The 26,423-nt window shown below is 36.0% G+C and overlaps 1 protein-coding gene across 9 annotated transcripts in view; it reads left to right on the forward strand.

The window, feature by feature from the left end:
* Nucleotides 1-26,423, forward strand: part of COP1 (COP1 E3 ubiquitin ligase) — a 248,876-nt gene that overhangs the window by 92,857 nt on the left and 129,596 nt on the right. For 3 of the 9 annotated variants that reach the window (XM_069065516.1, XM_069065513.1, XM_069065508.1), the window contains 3 exons: nucleotides 1,348-1,405; nucleotides 2,955-2,996; nucleotides 18,335-18,449. In XM_069065516.1, coding sequence (XP_068921617.1) covers nucleotides 1,348-1,405; nucleotides 2,955-2,996; nucleotides 18,335-18,449 — 215 coding nt within the window. The remainder of the gene's footprint in view (nucleotides 1-1,347; nucleotides 1,406-2,954; nucleotides 2,997-18,334; nucleotides 18,450-26,423) is intronic. The other 6 variants (XM_069065509.1, XM_069065511.1, XM_069065515.1 and 3 more) reach the window with 3 other exon arrangements.

Genomic DNA, 26,423 nt, shown 5'->3' on the forward strand with positions numbered 1-26,423 from the left:
GGATGCCAGGAAGTCTGTTATCTCTGCAATGCTATCTGTCCTTCAAGAAAGTCTGGACTGTTATCCATGCAGGTGGATACCACCAGTGTGCTTTCCCTAGCAACAAAATGAGAGGAGGTGTTGTTGTGAGCCCTAGATTCCAAATTTCCATATTGTTTTCCATCATCTGTGATACTTCAGACCTTGTAACCAAACATGTTGTTTAGTACTTCTTGTTCTTTATTCTCTTATACTTTCCAAAACTATATTAAGTCTAGTGAGTCCTACCTCAAGGTCTTTAGTCATTGAGAGAGGCCATTAACCCACTTTATTGCTTACTGGAAGCCTAATAAATTAATTATGCTCAGATCCATTGTCTTTAAGTTTACATTAATTTTCAAATGTAATACTGACCTAGAGAAACTTAGAGCTTCAACTTTTGTCAACAAGTATTATACAAAGCATAATGTTACAGGAGTTAAGAGCTAGGCAAAAAAAAAATGCAATGAAAAATTTAGAAAGATTTGTACTTTTATCTAGAATGCAGGGAGAGGTCAAGGACAGCTTCCTGGAGGAGGCTGCTCCTGAATTGGGCCTTAAAGGAAAAGGTGAGGTATTTCTGACATGAGAAGGAGCATAGCCCTTGAAGGAATAGGAATTGATTGCAAAGGCACAAAGATGGGAAAAAGCAGAATGAAAGTAGAAGATGAAGTGTAGTGGTATGTGAAGAAAGGTGTGAGAGAAGACAGGACAGGTAGGTTGGAGCCAGATTTTGAGTCTGTAGACCATAGAAAGTTTTTGAGTATAGGAGCGATGAGATAGTGGTACATTAAGGGAGTATTGGGTAGAAGTGTAGAGAATGGATTGAGAGAGGATAGACTGGAATCCAGAAGACCAGTTAGGATTACCTGAGAGTCTAAGTGAGAAGAAATAAACTCTTGCCTCAATAAGTTGCCTTGAGGAGGGACTTTTTGTGAGAATAATAGCTCTGCTTCTTATGAAAGTTTTCTAGAATCATATGACAGGACAAGATCTTGTCTACTCTGTTTCCTTTTAGTTAGTTCTCTTGGAGGATGGTCGGGAGTGCATGGCCTGGTTTGTTTTATAAATTAGTGAAATCAATTTGATACTTTTTAATTGTTGATATTTGATATGGATTATTTCAGGACAATGTTCATTATATCTGGGGTGGTGGAAAAAAGAGGTGGTAACAGGTTAGTACTGTATTTTGGGTAGTGAACTTTTCCTGTAATGTAAAATTCAAGTTGTTAGGGTATTTGTTTGCTATTGGGATCTTCTGTTGATAGTAACTAGAAAATAATATTAGCACCATTGATGAAGTCAGATTTCTTTCTCTTTATTTTCCAGTAGTATTATTGATTCTACGGAATACAGTCAACCTCCAGGTTTCAGTGGGAGCTCTCAGGTAAGAAGCTTTGTTAATTGTTCCTTTTTTGACAAAAGACAGAAAGTAACCACTTGAATCTAAGTACTTTGAAACACTTCTTCAGAAGTCTAATTACCTTTTAAGCCTCCTTTTAAAGTGGTATTATTGTTTCAACAACAAATATCACCAAATCTTTTTAAATTGCAAACTGTGTACCAGGAGATTGTTAGGCATTAGGAATACTGAGGAGGAGAAACAAAATAGTCCTTGCCTTCAGGGAATTTTTACAGTTCTAGTAAGGGAAATAGGACATTTACAATAAGAAATATTATACAAGGTAAAATGTGACAGGATCAAAAGACACAGATTAAGGTAAGATGTTTTAGGATAAATTGAAAATTTGAACTTTTGTATCCTGAACAGCTGTTATGGAATAGTGAGGAAAAATGGTGAAATTATACTTCTGGTTCCTGCCAATTATGTCATTAAACTTTATAAAGTAAAAGCAGCTCTTACATCAGTACAGTCTTTTATCTTGTTAGGTCTAGTTTACATTGACTCTCTAACAATGATTAAAGGAGTTTTGAACTTGCAAATGAGAGAATTGTTAACCTATCAGGTTATGTTTTTCTCCATTAAATAGTGAAGTTTGAATGCTAGTGATAAAAACTGCTTTAAAACTTGGGATAACCACTCCACTGTTTAGATAGTATTTTGCATTTTCTTTGTAATCTTAAGTAGTGAGCTTAACTATGGGAAACATTTTGCAGTCTTGTGCTGGTATAGGAAGACTATAGTTTGATCTCTTGGAATTTCTCTATACCATATTTTTCTCATCTATAATATGGGTATGATAACACACTATCTGATTGGATTGTTGAGAAATATAATAATAGCAAATGTTGAAAGGACTTGAAATTAATAAAAACATAGATACAAGATGTATTGTTTTAGTGGTGGTGAGAGTTTGCCTTTGATCATTTTGTATCTGTGTTATTCTTATGGTTGTTTTTTTTTGTATGATTTTTACATGATTGGATTTACCATTTTATTTAGAATATAGATAGTAAATTGAATATCATGCTGAATCATCTTTCTTTGGGAGTTTTTTTTTTTTTGCTCTCCTTTTCATTTTAAGGAGTTTAATTGATTTAACCTTAGATTGTTCTGTCCCATGATGTTTGTTAATTTCAGTATCAGGAAATTTTTGAATGCTTGAGATAGACAGAAATTGAACTAGATTTTCAAAAAGTAAAGAATGTGCCCCCTCTTAACTATACATATATTATTCTGGTATACTAAAAGTTATATTAAAATACATTATGAACAGGAGACATTTGAGAACTTATAAACATTTTCAGGTTCTTTCCATCTTTTTTTTATGTGGGAATTTATACTAGAATCTGGATTTTTAATCTAATAGACTAATTCTCTAAGTAAGCATTTAATTGTTGATTAATATTTAAGTTTACTACTTAACAGGATCTTGTGAATAAACTTCAGAGTAAGTTGCATCCTGCAGTTTTTGGTTTGTATGTGTTCAGACAAACCATTAAGTACTCTGACTCTTTTTAGGATTTATTCACAGAGTTCAATTGTATTGAGAGGAACCTGGTTCCATAGTTACTTGGTAAGTTTCTATTTTGCTCTTCAATTGAAATCTTAGTAACTGGATTTGTGGAGTTTAAATGAGAATTTGTCTCTTAGTTTTCACATTTTGAAACAAGTTAAAATAGTTCCTTGCTAGTTAATATAGTGTATATAGGTGCATCAGTCTTTGGTTGAGGTGATTCCAGCAGACAAAGGTACTGTGTTATATAGTCAACATAATTAAGCACAGGACTATTTGACTTCTGTCCTCCATGAATTTGTATTGCATATTATTTAATTAGTTCAACAAACATTTATTAAGTTTCGGTAATGTACTATGCTAAGTGCAACAGAAGAGACAGATACTAAGAAATAGTCCTTTTCCTCATGGAAATAAAGGTGGCATAATAGAGGAAGTGGCATTTGAACAAAGCTTTGAAGGATGTGTGTCATTTCAGTGGCCTGTGATTGATGGAGGGCATTCTGAGTTTAGAGAACATTAGAGCAAAGGATGTAGAATGATGGTTAGGAATACACAACTTTTTCAGAGGAAACCTCAAATGGTTTAGCCTGGAATGTGTGTATTAGGGAGTCCTATAGAATATGGATCAGTGACAGTGCAACCAGATTTACTTCTAAGATAGGCAGAAGATAAGCATTTTCCCCCCACATTATTGACTGATAAACTTGAATTCAATTCCTGACAAAATTCTAGAATGTAATGTTTAAACAAGGGTTTGTGAGTCTTTAAGAAGGGAAGCAGTGGTAATTAGTAAACAGTATTAAGTCATCAAGAATATTTAATGGTAAACTAACTTAGTTCACTTTCACAACAAGGTTTTAAGATGGTGTGATCAGGTCATTGTTATACCTGGCATTTGACAGAAACTCTTAATAACAGACATGTACTTAAGTGATGAGTTAGATGAATTTGAAATTGGTTGATTGACCAGATGTTAAAGAATAGTGATAAATGGATTATTGTCAACCTGATATGCGGTCTGTAGTAGAATATTCCAGAGATTTCTCCTTGTTCCTATTGTGTTCAAGACCTTTTATCAGTGATTTGGATAACAGAAAAGCAGCCATCATGGTGAAAAGCTTTGAATTGATTGAATGAAGGAATTGGAATTATTTAGCCTAGAGATGACAAAATTTGAGATGGAGTGTGTGGTAGATGGAGCTATAAGTGCTATCAGGTAGGCAAGGATTAAATTTATTCTTCTTAGCCCCAGAAGTCAGAACTATGAGTGCTGGGTAGAACTTGAAAGGAGACAAATGTTAAATTTGATACAAAGGAAAACTTCCTAATAGTTACAGCTATGTAACTTAAACATTTTTAAATGTATACAGATACACACACACACACACACACACGTACATGTATTTCTTTCCCCTGTCCTTGGTCTCACACTCTTTTCTTCATTTTGCACTTGAAAATCAGTATTGTCAATATCAGTATATATAAATGGTAGCCATCTCTAGTATTGGATGTACATTTCCTCATGTACAACAACATGATGTATCTGGAGCAATAGTAGATATATTTCTTGCTTTCTCTTCTATTCACTAAGTAACCTTAATTTGAAAAAAAAAATTATTTAGGGGGCGGCTAGGTGGCGCAGTGAGTAAAAGCGCCGGCCCCGGAGTGAGGAGGACCTGAGTTCGGTTCCGGCCTCAGACACAACACACACACACACACACACACACACACACACACACACACACACACACTTTACCGTGTAACCTTGGGCAAGTTACTTAACCCCAATTGCCCTCCAAAAGGCAAAAAAAAAAAATTATTTTTAGTTTTGAACATTTATTTTCACAAGATTTGAGTTAAAATTTTTTCTCCCCATCTTTCCCCTACCCCCACCTCAAAATAGCAAGCCTGGTGAATAGCCCTTCCCCCAATCTGTTCTCTCTTATATCCTCCCTCATCATCCCCCTAACTTTCTAGTAGGGCAAGATGGGTTTCTATACTCCAGTGCCTGTATATCTTATTTCCTAGTTGTATGTAAAAAACAATTTTTTTTAAACATTTGTTTTTAAAACTTTGAGTTCCAGATTTTTTCCCTTGTTCCTTCCTCATCTGCCCCCACTGGGAAGATGAGCAATTCAATATGGGTTGTATGTGTGTAGTTACCCAAATCATTATATTGTGAAAGACTTAACTATATTTCTCTGTCCTATGCCGTGCCCCACTTACTCTGTTTTCTTCTTTGACCCTATCCCTTTTCAACTACCTAACTACCCTCTCCCCCAATCTGCCCTCCCTTTTATTCTCCCCCTTCTTATCCCCCCCCCCATTATCCTATAGGGTAAGATACCCAATTGAGTGTGCATGTTATTCCCTTCTTAAGTTAAATTCAATGAGAATAAGGTTGTCCCATTCCCTTTCACCTTCCTACTCTTTCCCTCCATTGTAACAGTTTTCTCTTGCCTCTTTTATATGAGATAATTTAACCTAATCTATTTCTCCCTTTCTCCTCCCAATAAATTCCTCTCTTACCTCTTAACTTTATTTTTTAGATATCATCCCTTCATATTCAACTTATCCTGTGCCTTCTGTCTATGTATACATGAACATACATATGCCTATACTCACATATGTATTTATATACATATACACCCTATATGTATGTATACGTATATATTCACTTCAACTATCCTCATACTGAGAAAAGTTACAATGTTCATTTTTCCATGTAGGAATGGAAGTAATTCAACTTTAATAAATTCCTTAGGATTTTTTTTTCCTGTTTACCTTCTCGTGCATCTCTTGCTTCTTGTATTTGAAAGTCAGATATTCTGTTCAGCTCTGTTTTTTTCATCAAGAATGCTTGAAAATCCTCTATTTCATTGAATGACCATATTTGAGTTCTTAATTTATTACTATGATTTGAATAAGAGAAAAGGCCACACTTTTTTTCTCCCATTCTTGCTAATATTACACCTGTATATAGCCTTTGGATGTAGCACTTTTGAACTTTTTTTCTCTCTCTGACTTTCTCTCTCTCTCTCTCTCTCTCTCTCTCTCTCTCTCTCTCTCTCTCTCCCTCTCTCTCTCCAATTCTCTCTTTTGCTTTTTGGAGGGCAGTTGGGGTTCAGTGACTTGCCCAAAGTCACACGTAGTAAATGTGTCAGGCATCTTGAGGCCAGATTTGAACTCCCGTCCTCCTCATTCCAGGGTTGGTACTCTATTCACTGTGCCACCTAGCTGCCCCCTAGTTATCTCTTGATAAGCTTGGATTTTTCCTTTAGAGAACTATCAGTTCATATCCTTGATCATTCATTCATTCATACATTTATTATTTTTTCTTTTTGCTTTTTGGAGGGGATCATTTATTAGAAAATGTCTGCCATTCTGATATAGTTGAATCAGTTAGTTATATATTTTGAAATCAACACTTTCAGAGAAATTTGCTGTAAAGTTTCCCACCCTCTGTACCCACCACCCCCATTTCCCTTTTAATTTTAACTTTATTGATTTGTTTGGGCAAAACTTTTTCATTTTTATGTAATCCAAATTTTGCATTTCATCTTCCATGTTCCTGTCTATCTTTTTAGGGTTAGAGTTAAGGTTAGTGTTAGTCTTATCATAAATTCTTCCCCTGTCCACAATTGTGAACCATATTTTCTTCTTTGTTTCTCAAATTTTGTTATGTTGTAACATTTTTTAATCTAATGTATCCACTTTGAACCTTGTGTGGTATATTGTGTTCAATCTTAGTCTAAAATTAATTTTTACTTGATGACTTTTCACTTTCCCTTGCTGTTTTTGTTGATATAATAACTAGCATTTAAATATGCTTACGGTTCAACAAGCACTTTAAAAATATTAGGTCATTTTATCCTCCCAATGACTCTGAGAAGTCAGTGCTGTTGTTATTTCCATTTTGTAAGGAAACTGAAGTCGATAGAGGTTTAAGTGACTGGCCCTGAGTTATACAGCTGTGCCTGGATTTGGACACAGGTCTTCCTTATTCCAGACCTACTGTTCTAGATACTGTGTTGCCATCTCTTCCAGGAATTTAAAAATATTATAAAAGTAAAAATTGATAAAACTTTGTGCCACCTGCAAATTTGAAAACATGCTATCTGTTGTTTTAGCCAAGTAATTGTTAAAAATGTTCAGGTTCATGCAGGTAAGAATAAATTCCTGTAATACTCCAATAGTAACCTTTCAAATTAACAATGAATTTCTTGTGTCAGGATGTTGTCGTTGTTGTCAAACTTACATATCTCCAGGTTTGTGGTAACTCTTCTGTTCATCGTGATATTTCATCCATCAGTTTGATAGTGACTCATTAGACAAATTTGCTAGTTTCTTTGGTACCCTGAGATATACAGTTCACCCAAGCCACATGACTTGAGACAATCAAGTTTAACCAGGAGGTGTAGCTTCAGTATTTTTGTCTTTTCCAATCCAGAGATCCTTCCCCTTAGGGGGAAAAACAGAAGCACAAGAAGCTTTGTGTAGTTGCCCTTTTTACATTAGTAATCAGCATACTGTCCACAGGCAACAGCCCCTCTTATCCCTCCTCCAGTGTAGCTCAAGAATCTCCTACCTTTTTGTGGTCCCTGGCTTTCCTCATTAGCATTAGCTCATTCTGAGCTTTTGCTGTCTTCATGTTATTCCTACAGTATTGTGTCATACTTCATTTGTCCTATTACCTGACTTTTCTGTTTTTTATATCTTTTTAAAATCTTAATTTGGTTGAGGAGATCCATGTATATCTTCATCTTTAGAAAATTCTTATTTTTCTTAATTAGTACAATATCCTTTTGTGTTTTCTAAATTTGATTCTTGAGAACTTCTTATCTCTTCTGAGCTGATGCCTTTTACAGTTTGATCCAGGGGATCCTTTCTCTTTCCTAGAAATCTTTTGGAATCTGCTTTCCCAAAAGCTAACATGCATGTCAGACTATGCATTTTTTTACTCTGTCACATTTTTTGTGAAGAAGTAGTTAAATCATTTTCCATCATTTCAGTCCCAGCACCTAGTTCTTTTCTGTTGCAGTGAATTAGATTCAATGGAGACGTTCTGCTTTTTTTTTTTTCTTTCTTTCTTCACTATTGGATAAGGAAACTATCTTGAAGACAGGTTAAGGAATTATTATATATTCTGCTTTTGGCAGAGTTCTGGCAAATAGCTTGATAATAATACCTTGATAATTAAACTTGTTCTCTCCATTTTATGTGATTTACTTTATGATGATGATTTAAAAAATAAAATCTGAGATCTGTATCCATTACTGCGTAGCTTGGCATATGGTTTCTGGTGTTAATCTAAACTTAATTTTTACCAGATTGCTTTTCTTAGCAAGTTTTGTTCAATAGTGAGTGCTTATCCAGTAGTTGGAATCTTTAAATTTGTGAAACTAGCTTACTTTTTTTTTTTCTGTTGTCTACCTTATTTAGTATGTGGGGGAGGGGGAAGGGGAGGGGAATTGGTGTTAAGTGACTTGCCAGGGTCACACAGCCTGTAAGGCCAGATTTGAAGTTAGGTCCTCCTGATACCAGGGCCTGTGCTCTGTCTGCTGTGCCACCTAGCTGCCCCTCTAAATCATTTTGGCGAGTTGTATAATTTGATACAGGTCACTGCTTTATCTCTTTCCTTCCTACTTTTTTTCCCTTGATTTCCCTTAGATTTTTGATGTTTTGTCCCTTTGGATAAATTTTTTAGTGCTGCAAAAGAAATCTTTTGGAAGTTTGATTGCTATGGCTTACATGCTTTTTCAGTAGCTTGGAATGTAGTTTGTAGGGTTTGTTGACTTGTGTTCATTGAAGATATGGTGGTGTTCTTTTCTTATTCTTTCATTTTGTTTTTCAGTTTCTTTTTAACCTTATTTCCTTTTTACTGTCTGAAGATTCTTTTTTGTGGTAGAGAAAACAGAAAAAAAGATAAATTAACATTGTTTATAATGAAAACGCACACTCAGTAAACTTAAGTTAACATTGCTTATAAAAACACACACACACAAATACCCCATCTCTTCCCTTAAAAACTTGTATTCTGCTAGGAGAAATACACATACACTCATATAATTATAATATATAATGCCATAATTTCCTTCTCTGTAAATGGATGGAATTTGTGTAGATGGCCTCTGAAGATCCTTCCAGATGGAAATCTTTCATCCTAAATAAGTACATTGTTTATACATGGTAATATATAAATTTTAAGAGGTAGGCATTCCTAATAACTATGAAAATAAAGAAAGTTCTCAGGTGGCCTGAGCTGTGCTCATTTGCATTATTAGTAATCATTGCAGAAAACCTTTGGACAAAATAAAACATTTATGTTAAAAATATTAAGAGAACTCTTAATATCAGTTGACAAATGTGTTATATACCTACTATATGCTAGTTACCATGCGAGGCAGTAGGGACACAAATATAAAGAATGAAAAAATCGCTTCTCTCAAGGAATGATCAAAAGTATTTTATATAAAACCAAGACTTAACATTATTCTTTATGCAAAAACACTGAAACTTTCACAAAACAGGTAAATCAAGAATGTCACATGTCTGCGCTGTTAATTCCATATTTAAGGAATGCTGGCTATAGTATCAATTCAGGAAATAGAAATTGTGGGAATGAATATAGACAAAATGGAGGTAAAAATAGCTCTTATTTGCAGATTTTGTGATTTTTTTTTTTCCCCTTGAGGACAGTTATCTCCACAGTTGAACTTGAACCCTTCTGGGAGGACAAGGCTTGACCCAGAGTCAAACAAGTAGACTAGTAGAAAACTAGTAGAGTTGTTTATGATACAACCACACCTTTTCTTATACATCTAGCATTTTCTCATCCCTTTCCACTCCCTTCCTAACTTCTTGACCACAGCATACAGATCCCAAGGTCCCCAGATCATCCAGTGGATATGTCAAGTACTCTGTAGAGGGCATCTCTGTGTCCTGGGGCAGTAAATAGTGAGAAGGGTTTTCCTCCTTACCATCTCTCACTTCTTTATCCTCTGTAGGGATTAGGGTGTTCAGGGAATACTAGTACCCCTTTGGTAAGGGCTGCTTTCTACCTCTGTTGTATCCACTTAACTCTAACCTTTGGCTCCAAGGAGCTGTAGCATGTGCAGTGTTCAGTGTCTGGTAAACCATTTCAGCAGACAGGCTAAACCAGGTTGAGCAATGGTCACTCAACTACTGAAGACTTGTGCATCTCATGACCTCAACACCCACACTGTCTTCCATTTACATAAATGCAATAAAATCTCACTGATTTACCCTCACAGTAAATGTTGGCATTTAATAGACTGTGCTGTTGTAAGGAGGAGAGACAGGATGTAAGAGTGATGAAAGCAACACGTAGTACAGAATGTTAGTCTGATAACAGACATATCCTCTACAAGCTAAATATTCACATGTGACAAAAGTGGTGGTCACAAGGGCAAGACAATGAGCAAAAGATTTAATGTCAACAGCTTAGAGCGCTTCTCTGACTGTGAACAGTTCATAACTGCCTTGGAGGGAAAGTTTAATCAATACATGGTTTGCAGCAGTGGAACAGAAAAGGAGTAAGCAGATTTTGGAGATTTGGTGTAAAACACTGCATTTGGTCATCTGGATTAGAACACTCCTAAACATCAAGACAGGTTTAATGAAAATGGTGGGGAAATTCAAAAGCTGATAACTGAAAAATGAGAACTCCATAGGGTTTACTGGCAGGAAGTTCATCCATCTCTATGAAGGCAGCATTTAATTCCATCAAAAGTAAAGTACAAGGGAAATTTAGAGAGATTAAGGATTCAATAATAGGACAGATGAAATTCAGTTTTATGTTAATAATACCAATCCAGAGTGGTTTTATGATGCTCTGAAGGCTGTTTATGGGCCAAAGGTGTATGGATACATCTCAGCTACCCTGTTCTGATGGAGCCACATTGATTAATGATAAGAATATGATCCTAGAGAGATGGGCTGAACACTTACATGGTGTTTTTTTTTTTTTTTTCTTTTTGGTGGAGGGAGGCAGGGCAATTGGGGGTTAAGTGACTTGCTCAAGGTCACGTGGCAAAAAGTGTTAAGAGTCTGAGGTTGGATTTGCACTCAGGTTCTCCTGACTGCAGGGCCAGTGCTCTGTTCACTGCGCCACCCATCCTCCTTGCATGGTGTTCTTAACAGACCATCATCAATCAATGCTGAAGCCATTGACTGTGTATTTCAGGTTGAAGTCAATCCCTCTCGTGAAATTTCCTGTTGAAGAAGCAGTTTTTAATGTTATTAGTTTCCTCTTCTGTGGCAGAGCACCTGGTGCTGATTCTATTCCAACTGAGATTTACAAGGAGAAGCGTCCATTGCTCATACAAAAGCTAGCAGAAAATTTCCAGATTACATGGCAAGAGATTATCCCCCAGGAGTTCAAGGATGCCTCCATTGTCCATCTCTATAAAGGTTAAGGAAATAGATTGTCCTCTGACAACCATAGGAGGGTCTCTCAATCATTGCTGGCATAATTCTTGCCAGAGGCCTTCTTAGTAGACTGATCCTTCACTTGGAGGATGGTTATCAACCTGAGATCAAGCGTGACTTCAGAAAAGGCTGAGGAATGGTTGATGTGGTGTTTGTTGCCTTACAACTCCTAGAGATATGTCAGGAGCAGAATATGGGTCTGTATTTAAACTTCATTGAACTGACCAAGGCCTCTGATACTCTCAGTTGTAAGGGCTTATGGAAAATTTAGTTGCCTAGAGAAGTTCATCAATTTATCAGAAGTACATTAGTTTCATGACAGCATGCTTTCCCAGTTTCAGGATAATGGATGGTCCTCTTGCACTTTACCAGTCATCAGTGGAGTGAAACAAGGCCGTGTGCTTGCTCCCATGCTTTTTAGCATGATGTTTTCAGCAATGTTGTCAGATGCCTTCAATGAGAATGAACATAGCATTGTCAGCTACCACAGTGATGGTAAATTATTTACCTTGAAAAGGCTACAAACCAGGACTAAAGTGGTGGGAGAGTTGGTGCATGGATTTTTTTGTTTGCAGATGATTGTGCACTCATTGCAGCCTCTGAAGCTGAGGCTGATTATTAGGTTCTGATCTTCACCACTTTTGCTCATTTTAGCCTAACAGGTAACACCAGGAAAACACAGGTGCTTCACCAGCCAGCACCACATCATTGGTTATTGCAAATGGGTGGATAAATTCACTTACTTTGGCAGTGTACTTTCACTGGATGAACACATTGATAATGAGGTTGATAAGTGCATTGCTAGAGCTAGTTCAGTATTTGGGAGGCTCTGAAGGAATATGTGGGAGAGAAGAGATATTAGGTCGCCTACCAAACTAAAGGTCGTCTACAGAGCCATTGTGCTGACCTCGTGGTATGCCTTTGAAATGTGGACAGTATACCAGCACCATGTCAGAGAACTGAACTGCTTTACTGGCCTTATCAGGCTGCTTCTCCTTTTAGAGACCCAGACCTTAGATTAGAATAATGTTAAAAGATTTATGTATATGTAACTATTTTGGTATTGATATTTAGAGAAGGACTGATAAAGTTTCTCATTCAGGTTAGACCAAGGACTTTAGAGGTAAGTAGTATCCTAATAAAATTTTGGAATAGGTGACCTAAATAGAGTAGGGGTGGGTAGGTCTTAGTTTCCTTTTACAGTATTGTCATCCAGAACTACATTTCCATATTTTAGTCAGGCATAAAACTGATTAATCACTTCCTATATGCCTAGCACTGTATTAAGTGCTTGGAATATAAAGATCAACCAAAAAGAAATTTAGCCCCTGTCCTTGAAGAGTTTTCATTTTCACAAGGAGGCCAGCACATAAAAGGAAGCTCAGAAGAAACGTTGGGTTGAGGGGAAAGAAGGTGTCTGGTGTGGGATCATGACAGAGATGTTGAAAAGATGCACATGGGTGGGGAAAGAAGAGATGGATTGCCTGAGCTCTCTCCTCAAGTGTAGGTTCTACTATCATTTTTTTTTTTGTGTAGATGTTTCACATTTTCTGACATAAAACAGACAAAAACAAAAGTTTTGTTAATTAGGTATACCAGTTAGTGCACTAATATTCATCTGTTTATACAGGACATATTGCTTTCATACTTACTATGAATTCTGAGGCTTTTTGAAACTAATTTAACTTGTACCCAGTAACCTTAGCCAGTAAACTTATGTGTTGTTTCTGATATTTGTCTGACATTATTTGATTTACATCTTGGATTCATTAATCAGATCATTTGTAATTTTCAGGTTTTTAAAAAAATAATATTTAAGACATTTAAAAATAAACTAAGCATGATAGCCATTTGAGTTTATAATGTTAACTTTCACTGAATTTTTAGTTGATCATACTTTGTATTTTCCAAGATTTGCTCCGTTTTTCATTATTCTTATGTTACACTGAAAAAAAAAAAGAAAAAAACAACAACCTGTGTTTATTCCTTAACTGGAAGATTTATTTTAAGATTTTTATTTTATACTTGCACTTTTTAAATTCATCTCTTTTTTATATATATTAAATTAGTTTTTTTTTTCTTTCTACCTCCTTTCCACACTCAGAGATCTTTTGGGAAATTTTTAGAATGTTCTTTTTGTGTCTTGATTAACTCTTTAAAATTCTTTACTTTAAAGCCTTACAAGCAATCTTTAAAAGTCACGTGTTCCTAACTGTTGGTTTATTTTGTTTTGTAAGGAGCTCTGGAATTTTTAAAGGGTACAATATAAAGTAATAAATTTATTAGCCTCTAATTCAGTTTTACTTAGAAAATAAATTTGGTATAGGATTCATTCATATCTTGAACATTCTCCTAATGTCAGCTGTATAATTAACTATTGTTATCCTAATATAAGATTTGACACATTAATTATTGGACTTGAGAATAAGGGATGTTGTTAGGATATCATTATTTTTATTATTTTCTTATTGTACCAAGAATTGGAAGCTGGATTCATCTTTAAATGATTTCATTGCTTTTATATTCTTGGCAAATTGCTCAGACAGAATATGTAATGGAATATTCTTTATTGTGTTTCATCTCTGTTTTCAATTTAATCCTGTTGAGAATCTGTTTTGTTGTCATGAGATTTTTGAAAGTTTCTTTTTTCAAAAAATCATGCACAAAATTGCCCTCTTATTAATGACTTGTTCTTTGATCGTTTTAGCTTGTGTTTAATTTCATAGCACTGTATACTTGTTCATTTGTGCTTTTTGCCTCAAGGTTTGAAGAGTGCATGCACACAGATCAGATGTCTTGTATGAGGTGGAGATATATTGGAGTTCTTTTAAAATATTTGGCAATTGTAAATCTAATATGCAGTTGCTACATTGTATTTCTTTAGTAGTAAGTTTAAAAGAAAGTTGATAAAAAATGTTAAGAGATGACAAGGAAATATTTGTGTACTTTTTTTTTTTAAGCAATCAGGGTTAAGTAACTTGCTCAAGGTTACACGGCCAGGTGTTTCTGGGTGGGTGCTAAGTGTCTGGGCCCAGAATTCGATCTCCAGGTCGTCCCGACACTGGAGCCGGTGCTCTTACTCGCTGTGCTACCTGGGCACCCCTGTTTGTGTACTTCTTAATAGGATTGTAACTAATGTGTAATTTTTTGTTCATTTTCTTAAGTGCTTGCATTGTGAAGACCTCTAACCTTCTTGGGGTGCTTTAAAGGGAGAAGCTGCTAGATTGCTCATTCAGCATCTCTTCTCGGGTGCTCCTCAGGCATCATAAAGTCAGGATGTTTAAAATAGAGCTGATTCTTTCCTCTAAACCTAACCGTCTTCCAAGCTTCCTATTTCTCTTGAGGGTATAATTCACCCAGGCTTACAACTCTGGAGGCATCCTTGATTTTCTGTCTTCCTTACCCCTTCTTACCAGTTGTCAGGGTTTATCTACTTCACTCATCCCTTCTTACTCACAGTTTCCTTCATTGTCCAGCACATTATTGCCTATTGCCAAAGCTCTTGTAATTAATTTCCCTGCTTCCAGACAGTCCTTACTCCTCTCTCTCTTCTATGCTAGAGAAGACAGACTTTCTGTTTGCAGCTCCCATTGCTCCCCTCCTGCTCTGCCATAGCTAACAATTTTCTTCTAGGATTAAAAAAAAAATTCTTGGGGCGGCCAGGTAGCACAGCGAGTAAGAGTACCAGCCCCAGTGTCGGGACGACCTGGGGATCAAATCCAGGCTCAAACACTTAGCACCCACACAGAAACACTTGGCCGTGTAACCTTGAGCAAGTTACTTAACCCCATTTGCTTAGGGGTGACCAGGTGGCTCAGCGAGTAAGAGCACCGGCTCCAGTGTCGGGATGACCTGGGGATTGAATCTGGGCTCAGACACTTAGCATCACACCCAGAAATAACTGTCCGTGTAACCTTGAGCAAGTTACTTAACCCCAGTTGCTTAAAAAAAATTCTTTAAATTGTACCACAGAATGGCTTGTACTTATATTTCCAGTTTTATTCCCATAACTCCCTTTAAGTACTGTATGTTCTTTTCAGAACTGGCCTGACAGTTCATCCCTATATATGGTATTGCATCTCCTGCCTCCATACTTTTGGGAATGCATTCCATCTTTACTTTCCCTCTGGGATCCTTTCCAGCCTGTAGCACACAGCCCAGGTGCTATCTCTTATATGAGTTTTTTCCTGTTCCTTCCTTTTGTTCCCTCCCCCCATCTTCATGTTCTCTTCCCTTCTGAAATGACTTTGTATTATTTTTATGTTTGTTATATTTTCTTATCTTTGTATTTGTTCTGATGTCTGTATATGTTGTATATATTTCACTTGGTGATCTCACTAGCTCTCACGGTTTCATCTTTATACAGATGACTTTGAGATTTACTTGCCTAGGCCAGACCTCTCTCCTGACCAGTCTGTATTGACATCTTGAACTAGATGCATCATAGATGTTTTAGACTCATTATGTTGAAAACTGTACTCATTCTCCTTTCTCCTAAACCCTTCTTACTACCTTACTTTTTATTGTTGTCTTTGTAGTTATTCAGGCAGCTGAACTTAAGTGTCATCATTACTTCCTCACTCTCTACTCCCATTTGATCAGTTGAATTTTTTAAAGTCTTTTCAGTTTACCTTTATAACATCAGTTATTAACCCTTTTCTCCTCTTAACACTGCTACCCCCATGGTGCAGGCCCTTGTCACTTCCCACCTAGACTATTGCAAGGACCTGTTGGTTTGGTTGGTCTCCCTGTCTCAACTCAACCCACTCCACTCAACTATCAGATTGATCTTCCTAAAACCCAAGTCTAACCATGTTGGTCCCCCTACCCCTTGCCTCTATTCAGCTTCACCAGTGGTTCCCTATTAACCTCAGAATTGAATATGAGGTACTATTTTCATTTTAAAAGTGTTTAGTCCCTTCCTACCTTTCTGGTCTGCTTATGCCTTACTCCCTTCTATATATTCTTCTATATGCTGTTGTTCCTTGAATGGCATATACCTAAAAATAAAAGGATAAGGCATTGTTCCAGTGTTGTTCCTTGAATATGGCATTCCATCTCCTTTCTCTTAGCATTTTCATTGGTCATCCTCTGTGTCTAGAACACTGCCTCTTCCTCTCTGATACCTAATTTTCCTGGCTTTCTTCAAAGTCCCACCTTCTACATGGAACTTTTCACCGTCCTCCTTAATCCATCCTACCTTCAGTTTATCCTACATGTGTCTTTTATATGGAATTGTTTCTATGTTGTCTTCTGCAGTAGACTTTGAGCTCCTAGGCAGAGCTTAATACAGTGCTTGGGATGTAGTATGCACTTAATGTACTAGGTGACTTGACTAGATTTATTCCTCAGTGGAATAAAAGTTTCTTGAGTACAAGTCTTTGTATCCCTAGCATTTAGCAGTGTCCCTTGCACATTGTAGGCACTTAATATAAGTTTGTTGAACTTGAATTAGAAATTGGATTGTATTTTCCTCTACCACCAAGCATTTTCTTGAGTTGTAGAGTCATTTGCCTCAAAGTAACACACACCAATATGATCATTGTACAGTTTAGCTGGAAAAAATATAAACATGTGAAAAGTTAATTAATAATACAGTTTTCAAGTGCCAAATGAGTGTGGACCAAAAAAAGCTAGCAATTTCTAAAAAGCAAGAGATCACTGTGGCAGTTATTTGGACACAACAGAATGCAAGTGAATACCAGTAGCTTGAGTAAAATATGATTTGGGAAGTAAATTTGTCACATAAAATCATAAGTAAAAGCAAAGCAAAAGTATTTATGATTAATTACTGTTTTATATTTTCTATATATATTATTCCCTATTAATGCACATAATGTAGGATTAATTGCATGTATTATTTGTGGAATATCCTACCAACATTCTTTATATCCCCACAGTGATTTTATTTGTGTCCCAGTTCCATAGATAAATTAAGTGTGGCCACTTTGGAACAGAAATAATAAACTGGGATAGCAAATTTTCACTAAAAAAAAAAAACATACCTCATTTTTGTCATGTCATTTTTAAACTATATCATTCATTATGGACCAAAAATGCCATGATGGTCTCATTGCTTTTAGCAGAAATTCATATGCCTCATCCTTTTATTTTTAGGTATATGCCATTTCATTTAATTAATAACATTCCTATAATGATAAACTATTTGAGGTGGTTCTCCTAATAAACATAGGGTCTGGACTTGTGATTTTATTATGTAGGAAGCTCTAAGTGAGAACCAAGTTCTACCAATAGCCTAGAAGATTTATTCAGTCACATAGCTAATATGTGTCAGACACAAACTTTGAACTCTGGTCTTCCTGTTACTGAGGCCAGCTTCCTCTCTGTGCTGTACTGCCACCTGGAATTAATTATTTTTTAAAGTTTTAAGTGATTTGTGTGTTGTTGAAGCATGTATGTGTGTTTGTGTGTGTCTGTGTGCTTACTTGAAGGCCACCAAATCAAACACTGGATTCCAACTCTCAGGTTTACTTTATTGCGAAAGTTTGCTGATTCTTTCTTGCATTTTACTTTGAGTAATGCAGACTTCAGATAGTCTTTGTTTAGATTTTGAATCATAGATGGAAATGTCATTACCTTTATCATTGCTACTAGTCTTTCACACACAGGTTAAAAAAAATATTCAGTCCCTGCTATTTCCAGACACTGCTAGACACTAGCAGTACAAATTCAAAGAGCAAAACAATCTTTACTTTCAAAGAGCTTATATGCTTACAGAGGATTTTACATTTTTAATGGATAAAATATCATACTTGGTCAATGTAGTATAAAAGCCACTGGTGAATCTGAATAGTTATTTTAATTGTTTGTTTTAAAATCCAAGCATAAGGATGAACTTACTAGCAATAATGCATAGGTGAATACTGGTTTATGTAGTTTGCGTTGTATTCTAAATAAATCTGTCCTTTGTCATCCCTTTTCAGACAAAGAAGCAACCGTGGTACAACAGCACATTAGCATCACGACGGAAACGCCTCACTGCTCATTTTGAGGATTTAGAGCAGTGCTACTTTTCTACAAGGATGTCTCGGGTCTCAGGTACATTTTCCATTTGGGCCTAAAATATCAGTGCTTAAGGGTTAGATGAGCTTTGCAATTTTGTTAAGCCTGTTTTGTTGAAAAATACTCCCTAAGGTTGGAGATGAAAAAGACTAGTTTAAACACATTCTTTTTTTTGGGGGGGGGAGGCGGGGAAGGGCACTTGGAGTTAATTAACTTGCCTAAAGTTACACAGCTAGTTTTTTTTTTGTGTGGATGTTAAGTGTCTGAGGCCGGAACCGAACTTGGGGTCCTCTTGACTCCGGCCGGTGCTCTACTCACCGCGCCACCTAGCCTCCCTAAGCACATTCTTAATGCAAAATCAGACAGTTACTTGAAATAATTTTCAGAAAGATTTAATTGGAAGAAAGGAGTGCCTACATTTTGTTTTCTGGGAAGAGAAGAATTTCAACAAGCATAGATCATTAATCAGCAAGCATTTATTATGCTTTTATTAAATGCCAGATTCCATGCCAAGTTCTGGGGATAGATGAAGAATAAGAATATTTCAGGCATGGAGGCCTGCTTAAACAATAGCTAGAGACTAGGGAAGACTATAGGGGAAAGTAATTTGAAACAAGATTGAAAAGACAGGTAAAAAATTTTTTTGGGGGGGAGGTTTCTAGTCATTAGAAGCAAACTACTAAATGTGAAAGAAAAGCAGTAATAAGTACATATATGCCCAGCAAAAATAGAACTCCTTTATTGTCATTGAAGAGTCAACATGGCCTTTGACTTCAGTTAAAATCTTGCCTTCTGACACTAAACTGTGTAATTGTGTGTAGGCCCCTAACTGTACTGAGGCTCATTCTCCTCATCTATAAGAAAAAATGAAAGGGTATTACACTCAGCTTTAAATATACTTAATATATTCAGGATACTGAAATCCTCATTCATAATAAGTTGTCTTGGACTGGATTTTCTGGATTAATTCTGCCTACCATTTTGAAGTCATTGAAATGGGACCTAAATTTTCCTTTGAGTAGTCCTGTTTAAAACCCTTGAAACATCCTAGAATATGGCTATTATGAATGTAGGTAGAAACAGAATGGTTGAGGGCAGTGGTATCAAACTGAAATAGAAATGTCCACTACACCAGACCTAAGGATCCCAGTGGGCTTCATTTTGACTTGGAAATGACATATGAACATTATCTGTGTTGTATTTTATTTATTTTGCTATTTCCCAGTTACATTTTAACCTGGTTTGGGTAGCAATTTGGAGTGAGCCCTGTGTTGGATAGCTCTGGTGGAATGAATAAGAGCCAGTCCCAGAGTCAGAAAAACCTGAGTTTAGATTCCATCTCTCATTTCTTTAGGTGATTCTTTAAAACATTGCAGAGCAGTTGTCCGTCTACATTGGAAGAAACCATTTATTCAACAGGAGTTCCCACTACAGTGAAATCACAGATCTCTCTACCCACCCTTCATTTTAGTCTCTCACGCACATTATGCATATATCTTTTCTTATGATTTTAAGGAAGTAACCAGTAATGGCATATAGGTTTGCTTGAAATAAAGTTTTTTATGTGATGAAAAACTTTCTTTGCTGCTTAGGAATTAAACCTGAACCCATTGCTTCTGCCAGATGTCTGTGAACTTTATCATAAAGGTGACAAATTGAAAGTGGCCCAAGTCCTTCATTCTTCCCTCCAGTGAACGTTTGTTAACTTTTTTCCTTTATTTGTCTGCATGATGTTGATGTTCATCTATTGGAAATGGCAGAACACTGAAAATAAGAGATAGGAAAACAGAAAAAAGAAGAGTTACTCTATTATTATTATTATTATTAATAGTAGTAGTAGTAGTAGTAGTAGTGGTGGTCATAGTGGTGGTGATACATTGATAGGGGTTAGACTTGTGTTTTTTTCAGTATAGGAAACTCCCTTTTGTAGAATCTCCCTTTATTTATGCAAATTCAAATTGAGAATTTATCTGTAATTTCTAGTCTGGGAATTGCTTGGGGGCAGAGTAGTGACCCTTAGAAGCTATACATCTTTCTTATTATCATAGAAATAATATGCACTGGAGAAGGGATTCCATGCAGGTTTTCCTGACTTCCAGGCTCATCCCTCTATACATTATAACCAAACACTTAACCCTATAGGCTAGGCTAATTTATTTTATGCTACTTTAATATATTTTACTAGAGTATACCTTCTTGGAGGGTAGACTTAACAATTTTTTAAGGGCAAAAACATTGGGGCCTGGTAACCTTGTTGTTGAATAAACAGCTGATTTAAAGAGAGAATGTTAATTCCTTATGTTTTAGGATGCACAGTTATTTTACAACATACGCAAAAAGCTAGTCTGTAGAAGGTCTGTTGATGAATTTGAATAATCCTTTCAGCTCCTTGTAACTTTTATACCAGTTTGATCATCACCTGACAAAATTCTAAGTAGGATTTCATCCTCTTAATTATGTTTGTTTTCACCTGAAAATTTCTTTTCCACCATAAATCATAAGAAGTAAGTTAGTAATAAATGCTACTAAGATATGTGGTTAAGGCCAAAGCATTTGGAAGGAAAGTAGAGAGAAAAGAAATCACATTGAGGTTCAGTTGAAATAAAAAATTTATATATATAGCATTTGGTAGAGCATATGAAAACAGACTAATGGAGAATTACTGAAGTTTAGAAGAGTTCTGTTATAGTAAAATAAAATGAAGAAAAAGAACTGTAATTGATTTTTCCCCCATTTTTCAAATGCTTTATTAACTTCTGATTTACATCATTCATTTCTGCCAGATTTTGAGTTACAAATTTTCTCCCTGTTTTTCCCCTACCCACCTCCCCAAAATAGCAGTCCCACAGGATATCCCCTCCTCCAATCTGCTCTCTCCCATAGTTTCTTCCATACCCCTTTCAACTTTTCCAGTAGGGCATGGTGGATCTCTATGCTCCAGTGCCTGTATATCTTATTTCCCAATTACATGTAAAATAGTATTAATAATAGTTTATATATATATATATTTAAACATTTGATTTTAAAGCTTTGAATTAAAGATTCATTCCCTTCCTCCCATGTCACCCAACCTTACTGGGAAGATAAGCAGTTCAGTATAGGTTGTACATGTGTAGCTAATGCAAAACAATAATAACACATTAGATATATTGTAAAAGACTGACTATATTTCCCTCCTTCATATCCCACCTCCCACTTGTTCTGTTCTCTACTTTGATCCCGTCCCTTTTCAAAAGTGGGTGCTTCCAACTTCCCTCCCCCCCAGCCTGCCCTCCCTTCCATCATCCTCCCTCTGATCCCCTTCTGCCCTACTCTTCTGTAGGGTGAGATACCCTATTTAATGTGTATTTCATTCCCTCCCCAAGCCAAATTCAATGATAATAAGGTTGACCCATTCCCTTTTGCTTCCTATTCTTCCCCTCCATTGTAACCATTTTCCCTTGCCTCTTCTTTATGAGGTCATTTACCCCATTCTGTCTCTCCCTGTCTCCTCTCATTATATTCCTCTGTCACCTGTAATTGATTTTTAATGGTGCTTTAACGGGTTATAAGATCTAGAGCTGTTAGGGACTTGAAAGATCATTTTGGCCACAACCTCTTCATGGGAAAACTGAGATGCAGGAAACTGAGATGACTTGATCAAAATTACATGAATAGTAAATGTTTTTGTTTTTCAAGTCTCATCTATTTTTCCCCCTATTGGCCACAATTTTTTTATAAATAGTTGAACAATTCACACATTTTTGCAGTTTCCTTCATACATGGAAAAACGAATCATGCATTAGGAAAATTTTCATATTAGATGTTTGATGATGAATCTTTTTTGACTAAAAATAAAATTATTTTGTTTTTACTAATTTTATTGGCCAATACTGGGATGGGATGTGAGGAAGCAGTAAGGGTATAGTATTTGTTTTTTAGTATTGAAGTGATAATTAGGAGACCTGAGTTGAAATCTCAGTTCTTTGACTTTTCTGTTTCTAATTTTCCTCATCTGTAAAAATAGAGGGTTTTTAATAGGCAAGCATATGGTATGGTGAAAAGTACTCTAGATTTTAGCCAGAAAAACTAAATTTGAATCCCAGCTTTGCCCTTAATACCTGTGTGACTCCAGGCAAGTCATTTCACCTGCTTGATTCTTTGAATTTTTTACCTCTGAAATAATGAAGTTAGATAAAAGGACCTCGTCTTGTATCTCTGAGTCATCGCCATGAGCATTTTTTAATCTTATGAATAGCTGCCATGTGCTTAGGTCAATAAAGCAACCATAATAAACAAGAGATCCCTGTGCTTTAGAAGTTTTAAGTGTAAGTGAGAAGTTAAAAGATAGGAAATACTTGGTTACTGAAAGATAGGAATGTCACAATAGTTAATGAAAGAGAAGTGTTAGTAGAGGGAAGCTGGTAAGCACTGGTATTATTAAAGAACAGCTTTTGGGAAGAAGTGGGTCTCAAAGGATGGCTAGAATGTTGAAGATGAGGTAGATATGCAACAGGAAGGCCACTGACTAGGGATGGTTGATGAGGCCATATAGAAGATGGCTGGTGAGTAGAGAGGTAGTAGAGGACTTCTATGAAGTAGTGGGCCACCTGAGGCATCCTCAGTCAGGAGAGTTGATCTTCACAATGGATGTTTCTGAGATGAAAGGATTAAAACTCCTTAGGGCATGGTTTCTGGTTGAGGAAGTAAAGTGAATTTAGTCAGACATATATTTAAAATGTCTTTCTGTGTAAGACATCCTTTTAGAAAATGTACATTTTGCTTAAAAGGAAACTTAATTTTTCTGTTCAGTAATCTTAATTATATGTGATAGATACTATATAGGTACCAAGTTTCAAAACTTAATTATATAAGTATAATGTAAAAAACTGATTTGAATATTAGTTATATCTTCCTCTTAATATTTTCCCAGAATATCTAATAGTAGCAAATTCTTCTGGTTTCTTTTTCATCTCCCTCTTTGTTCCTTATGTTATGTGCAACTCAGTATATGAAAAATGGTGAAAAGCATAAGATTCCCTAAGGAAGAAAAGGTATATTAACCAACCAATTGAAAAACATTTTGAAACAAAAATGAGAACAAACTTTCAAGTTTGCTTTTTATTGGGGGAAACATGTTAACATAAGTAAGAAAGTGTGCAAAGTCATGGAGACGGGATAAGAAATGTTCTGTGTGATGGGAGTGACCCTGGAAAGGCAGGCTTAAAACCAAGTTTTAAAGAGGTGTAAAAACCAAGGAGAGTAGTTTTATTTCAAGTGACATGTTCAGAACTGTGTTTTAAGAATGTCCATCGCATTGGCAATAGTAGGGAGGATAGGGAAAGAGGAGAGACTTGGAGGCAGGGACCTCAGTTAAGGAAACTTGTTATAATCCAAAGTAGAGGTGAGAGCATTATTTTGGGACATTTTGAATTCAAAATACCTATGAAACATCCAGTTTGAAATGTCCAGTAATCAATTGGTGATATGAGACTGGAGATCAGGAGAGAGAGATCAAGGCTAAATGCAAAGATCTGGTAGTCATAATGTTAGGGTCAGATCCTGAACGATAATGAATTCCATCTCCTAGACTTTAAATTTTAAATTAGGACAAATGGATAAAATAGTTTTTCTTGTTCCTTTAAAAAAACAACCGAGCTTCTGAGCGGGGTACAGATCTAGAGAATCAAAGGGAGAAGAAAGGAAAGCAGGCAGCATTCCCACTCATAATCACATATGTTCTTTTTTTCTCTAGCTCTTTGAGAGTTGAGATACTTCCATTCTTTGTACCCCTAGCCTACCATAGTACCTCACATTTAGTAGGTACTTAATATGTGTTTTTGATAGATTAATTGATTGGTTAATTCTTTTTGGAGTTGACTCACCTTTAAACCTGAACTTTTGTGGTTGTGACAGCTGTCTGCACCTCCAGACTGTGTCTAGCACAGGGCATCGTACATTGCAGGTACTCAGTATATGTTTACTGAATTATTGTTGAATTAGATACATCCATGGGTACAACACTTTAAAAACTAGTTTTAAAGCCATTTACAGACTACTAATACTATTTTTTTTGCAATTACTCAAATTTTATAGGTGCAGCTTGCTTATTTGCCTTAGTCTACCTTTGTGTTTTATATTATTAGTTTTCATTAAAAATTCTTTCATTCTGGAATATTTCTTTTAGAGAGGAACTATTGCTGAAATGTTCTTTTGTATTCAGACTTTCAGTTAAATTTAATCATAACCATTTAAGTCTTTAGAATGTAAAATATAAAATGTTAAACTACCCTATACTTGAAGATTGGAAAAGTTAGCAATATCTATGATTTGAATAAGAGAAAAGGCCACACTTTTTTTCTCCCTTTCTTGCTAATATTACACCTGTATATAGCCTTTGGATGTAGCACTTTTGAACTTTTTTTCTTTTTCTGAGTTTGCATTTTAATCTTCCCCATCACCATAGTATCTTTTTATCGTCAGGTTATTATTATTATTTGTTGTTGTTGTTTCCTCATTTTTCTAGCCTATTTCTTGACTTTTTTTAACTTTATGTTAAATTTGGGCTGTGCTCCTGAACTTGAGAGAGCACACTATTCCAAGTTTCAGGTTTTTTGTACTACTATTTTCAAAGCTAATTCTAGGGTTTGTAAATTTTCAGTTCTTACAATATAGTATGATCTAAGGAGAGATGCAGTGACTCCTGTCCCAACCTCTGCTCTGATCTGTGATTGACCCTTTTCTGCCCTGGAACTGTGATCCAGATCCACTGTCTGTTGTGCTGGTGTTCTTCCTCACCCTGGGACTGTGACCCGGAACCATGTGCAACAGGGTCTTATATCCACTGCCAGCAAAGGGTCCCTTGTAATCCCTGTCTGACCCCTTTACATTTTATGGGGTCAGAACTTTGGAAGCTGCCACCCATTCCGTAGCCACCCCAAGGTCTGCTGCTGGTTTGTCGGGATGGGGCTGTACTGTCATGCATTGGGCTGTGCTGGACTACATTCCATGCTCACCTCAGTGAGCTGAGCCTTTCCTACCAAACCTCTAAGTTATCTTGGACTAGAAAATGGTTTCACCTTGTCCTTTTTTTTGGTTCTGTTGCTCTAGAATTCATTTGAGGCATTACTTTAAGTTTGTTTGGGGGGGGGGGGATTTGGGAGAGCTGAGGTGAGTCCCTGTTGCTGTTCCATCATCTTAGCTTTACCCTCTACTGTCTTTTTTTTTTTTATGAAATTTTCTATCATTTATGTCATTTGTTCTTTGAATCACCCATGCTTTAGTATGATGTTGCATAGGATCCAATCACTTTTGTGCTCTTTCTTTAAGGACTCTGTTGAATTTAATTATTTCTGCCTTGTGATCAGTAAGTGCTGCATTTAGTGCTTCTGCTTTTCTACATTTTTTTGTTGAGTTTTTTTATGCCTAAACACATGGTTAATTTTTGTTAAGTTGCCATGTACAGCTAATAATTCAATAATCACTTCATATATATCATATCTAATTTTTAAAATGTTCTGTTCAGGTCATTAACTTTTTTCTTGTTTACCTTTCGATGAAATTTGTCTAGGCCTGAACTCAAGGTTTCTGACTATTATAATTTTACTATCCATATCTCCCTGTTTCAATGAACTTTTTTCTTTAGGTATTGAGATGCTATTAGTTATAAATATATTATGCGTTGTTGTTGTCTTTTTGGTTGTTGTTGTTAAATATGGTGCCTTTAAGTATAATATGATTTCCCTCCTTTTCCGTTTTTATCTTATCTACATTTACTATAACCTTGTCTGAAGTCAGGGTTGCTGAATTTGCCTTTTGGTGTTCAGTTGAAGCATAGTATATTTAGTTCCATCCCTTCACTTTAACTCTGTGAATCTTTGTGTTTCAAATGAGTTTTTGTAAACGACGTTGTTAGATTCTGTTTTCAAATCCATTCTGCTGTCCTCTTCTGTTTCCTGGATGAGTTCATGCCATTTAAATTCAAAATTATGACTTAATTTTGTACTTCTCTCTATCCTATCCTCTTGTTCT

The sequence above is a fragment of the Petaurus breviceps genome, unplaced genomic scaffold (genome assembly GCF_028583685.1).
Source record: "Petaurus breviceps papuanus isolate PSGF00001 unplaced genomic scaffold, PetGlider_PUasm1.0 90692, whole genome shotgun sequence".
Classification (NCBI taxonomy): domain Eukaryota; kingdom Metazoa; phylum Chordata; class Mammalia; order Diprotodontia; family Petauridae; genus Petaurus; species Petaurus breviceps.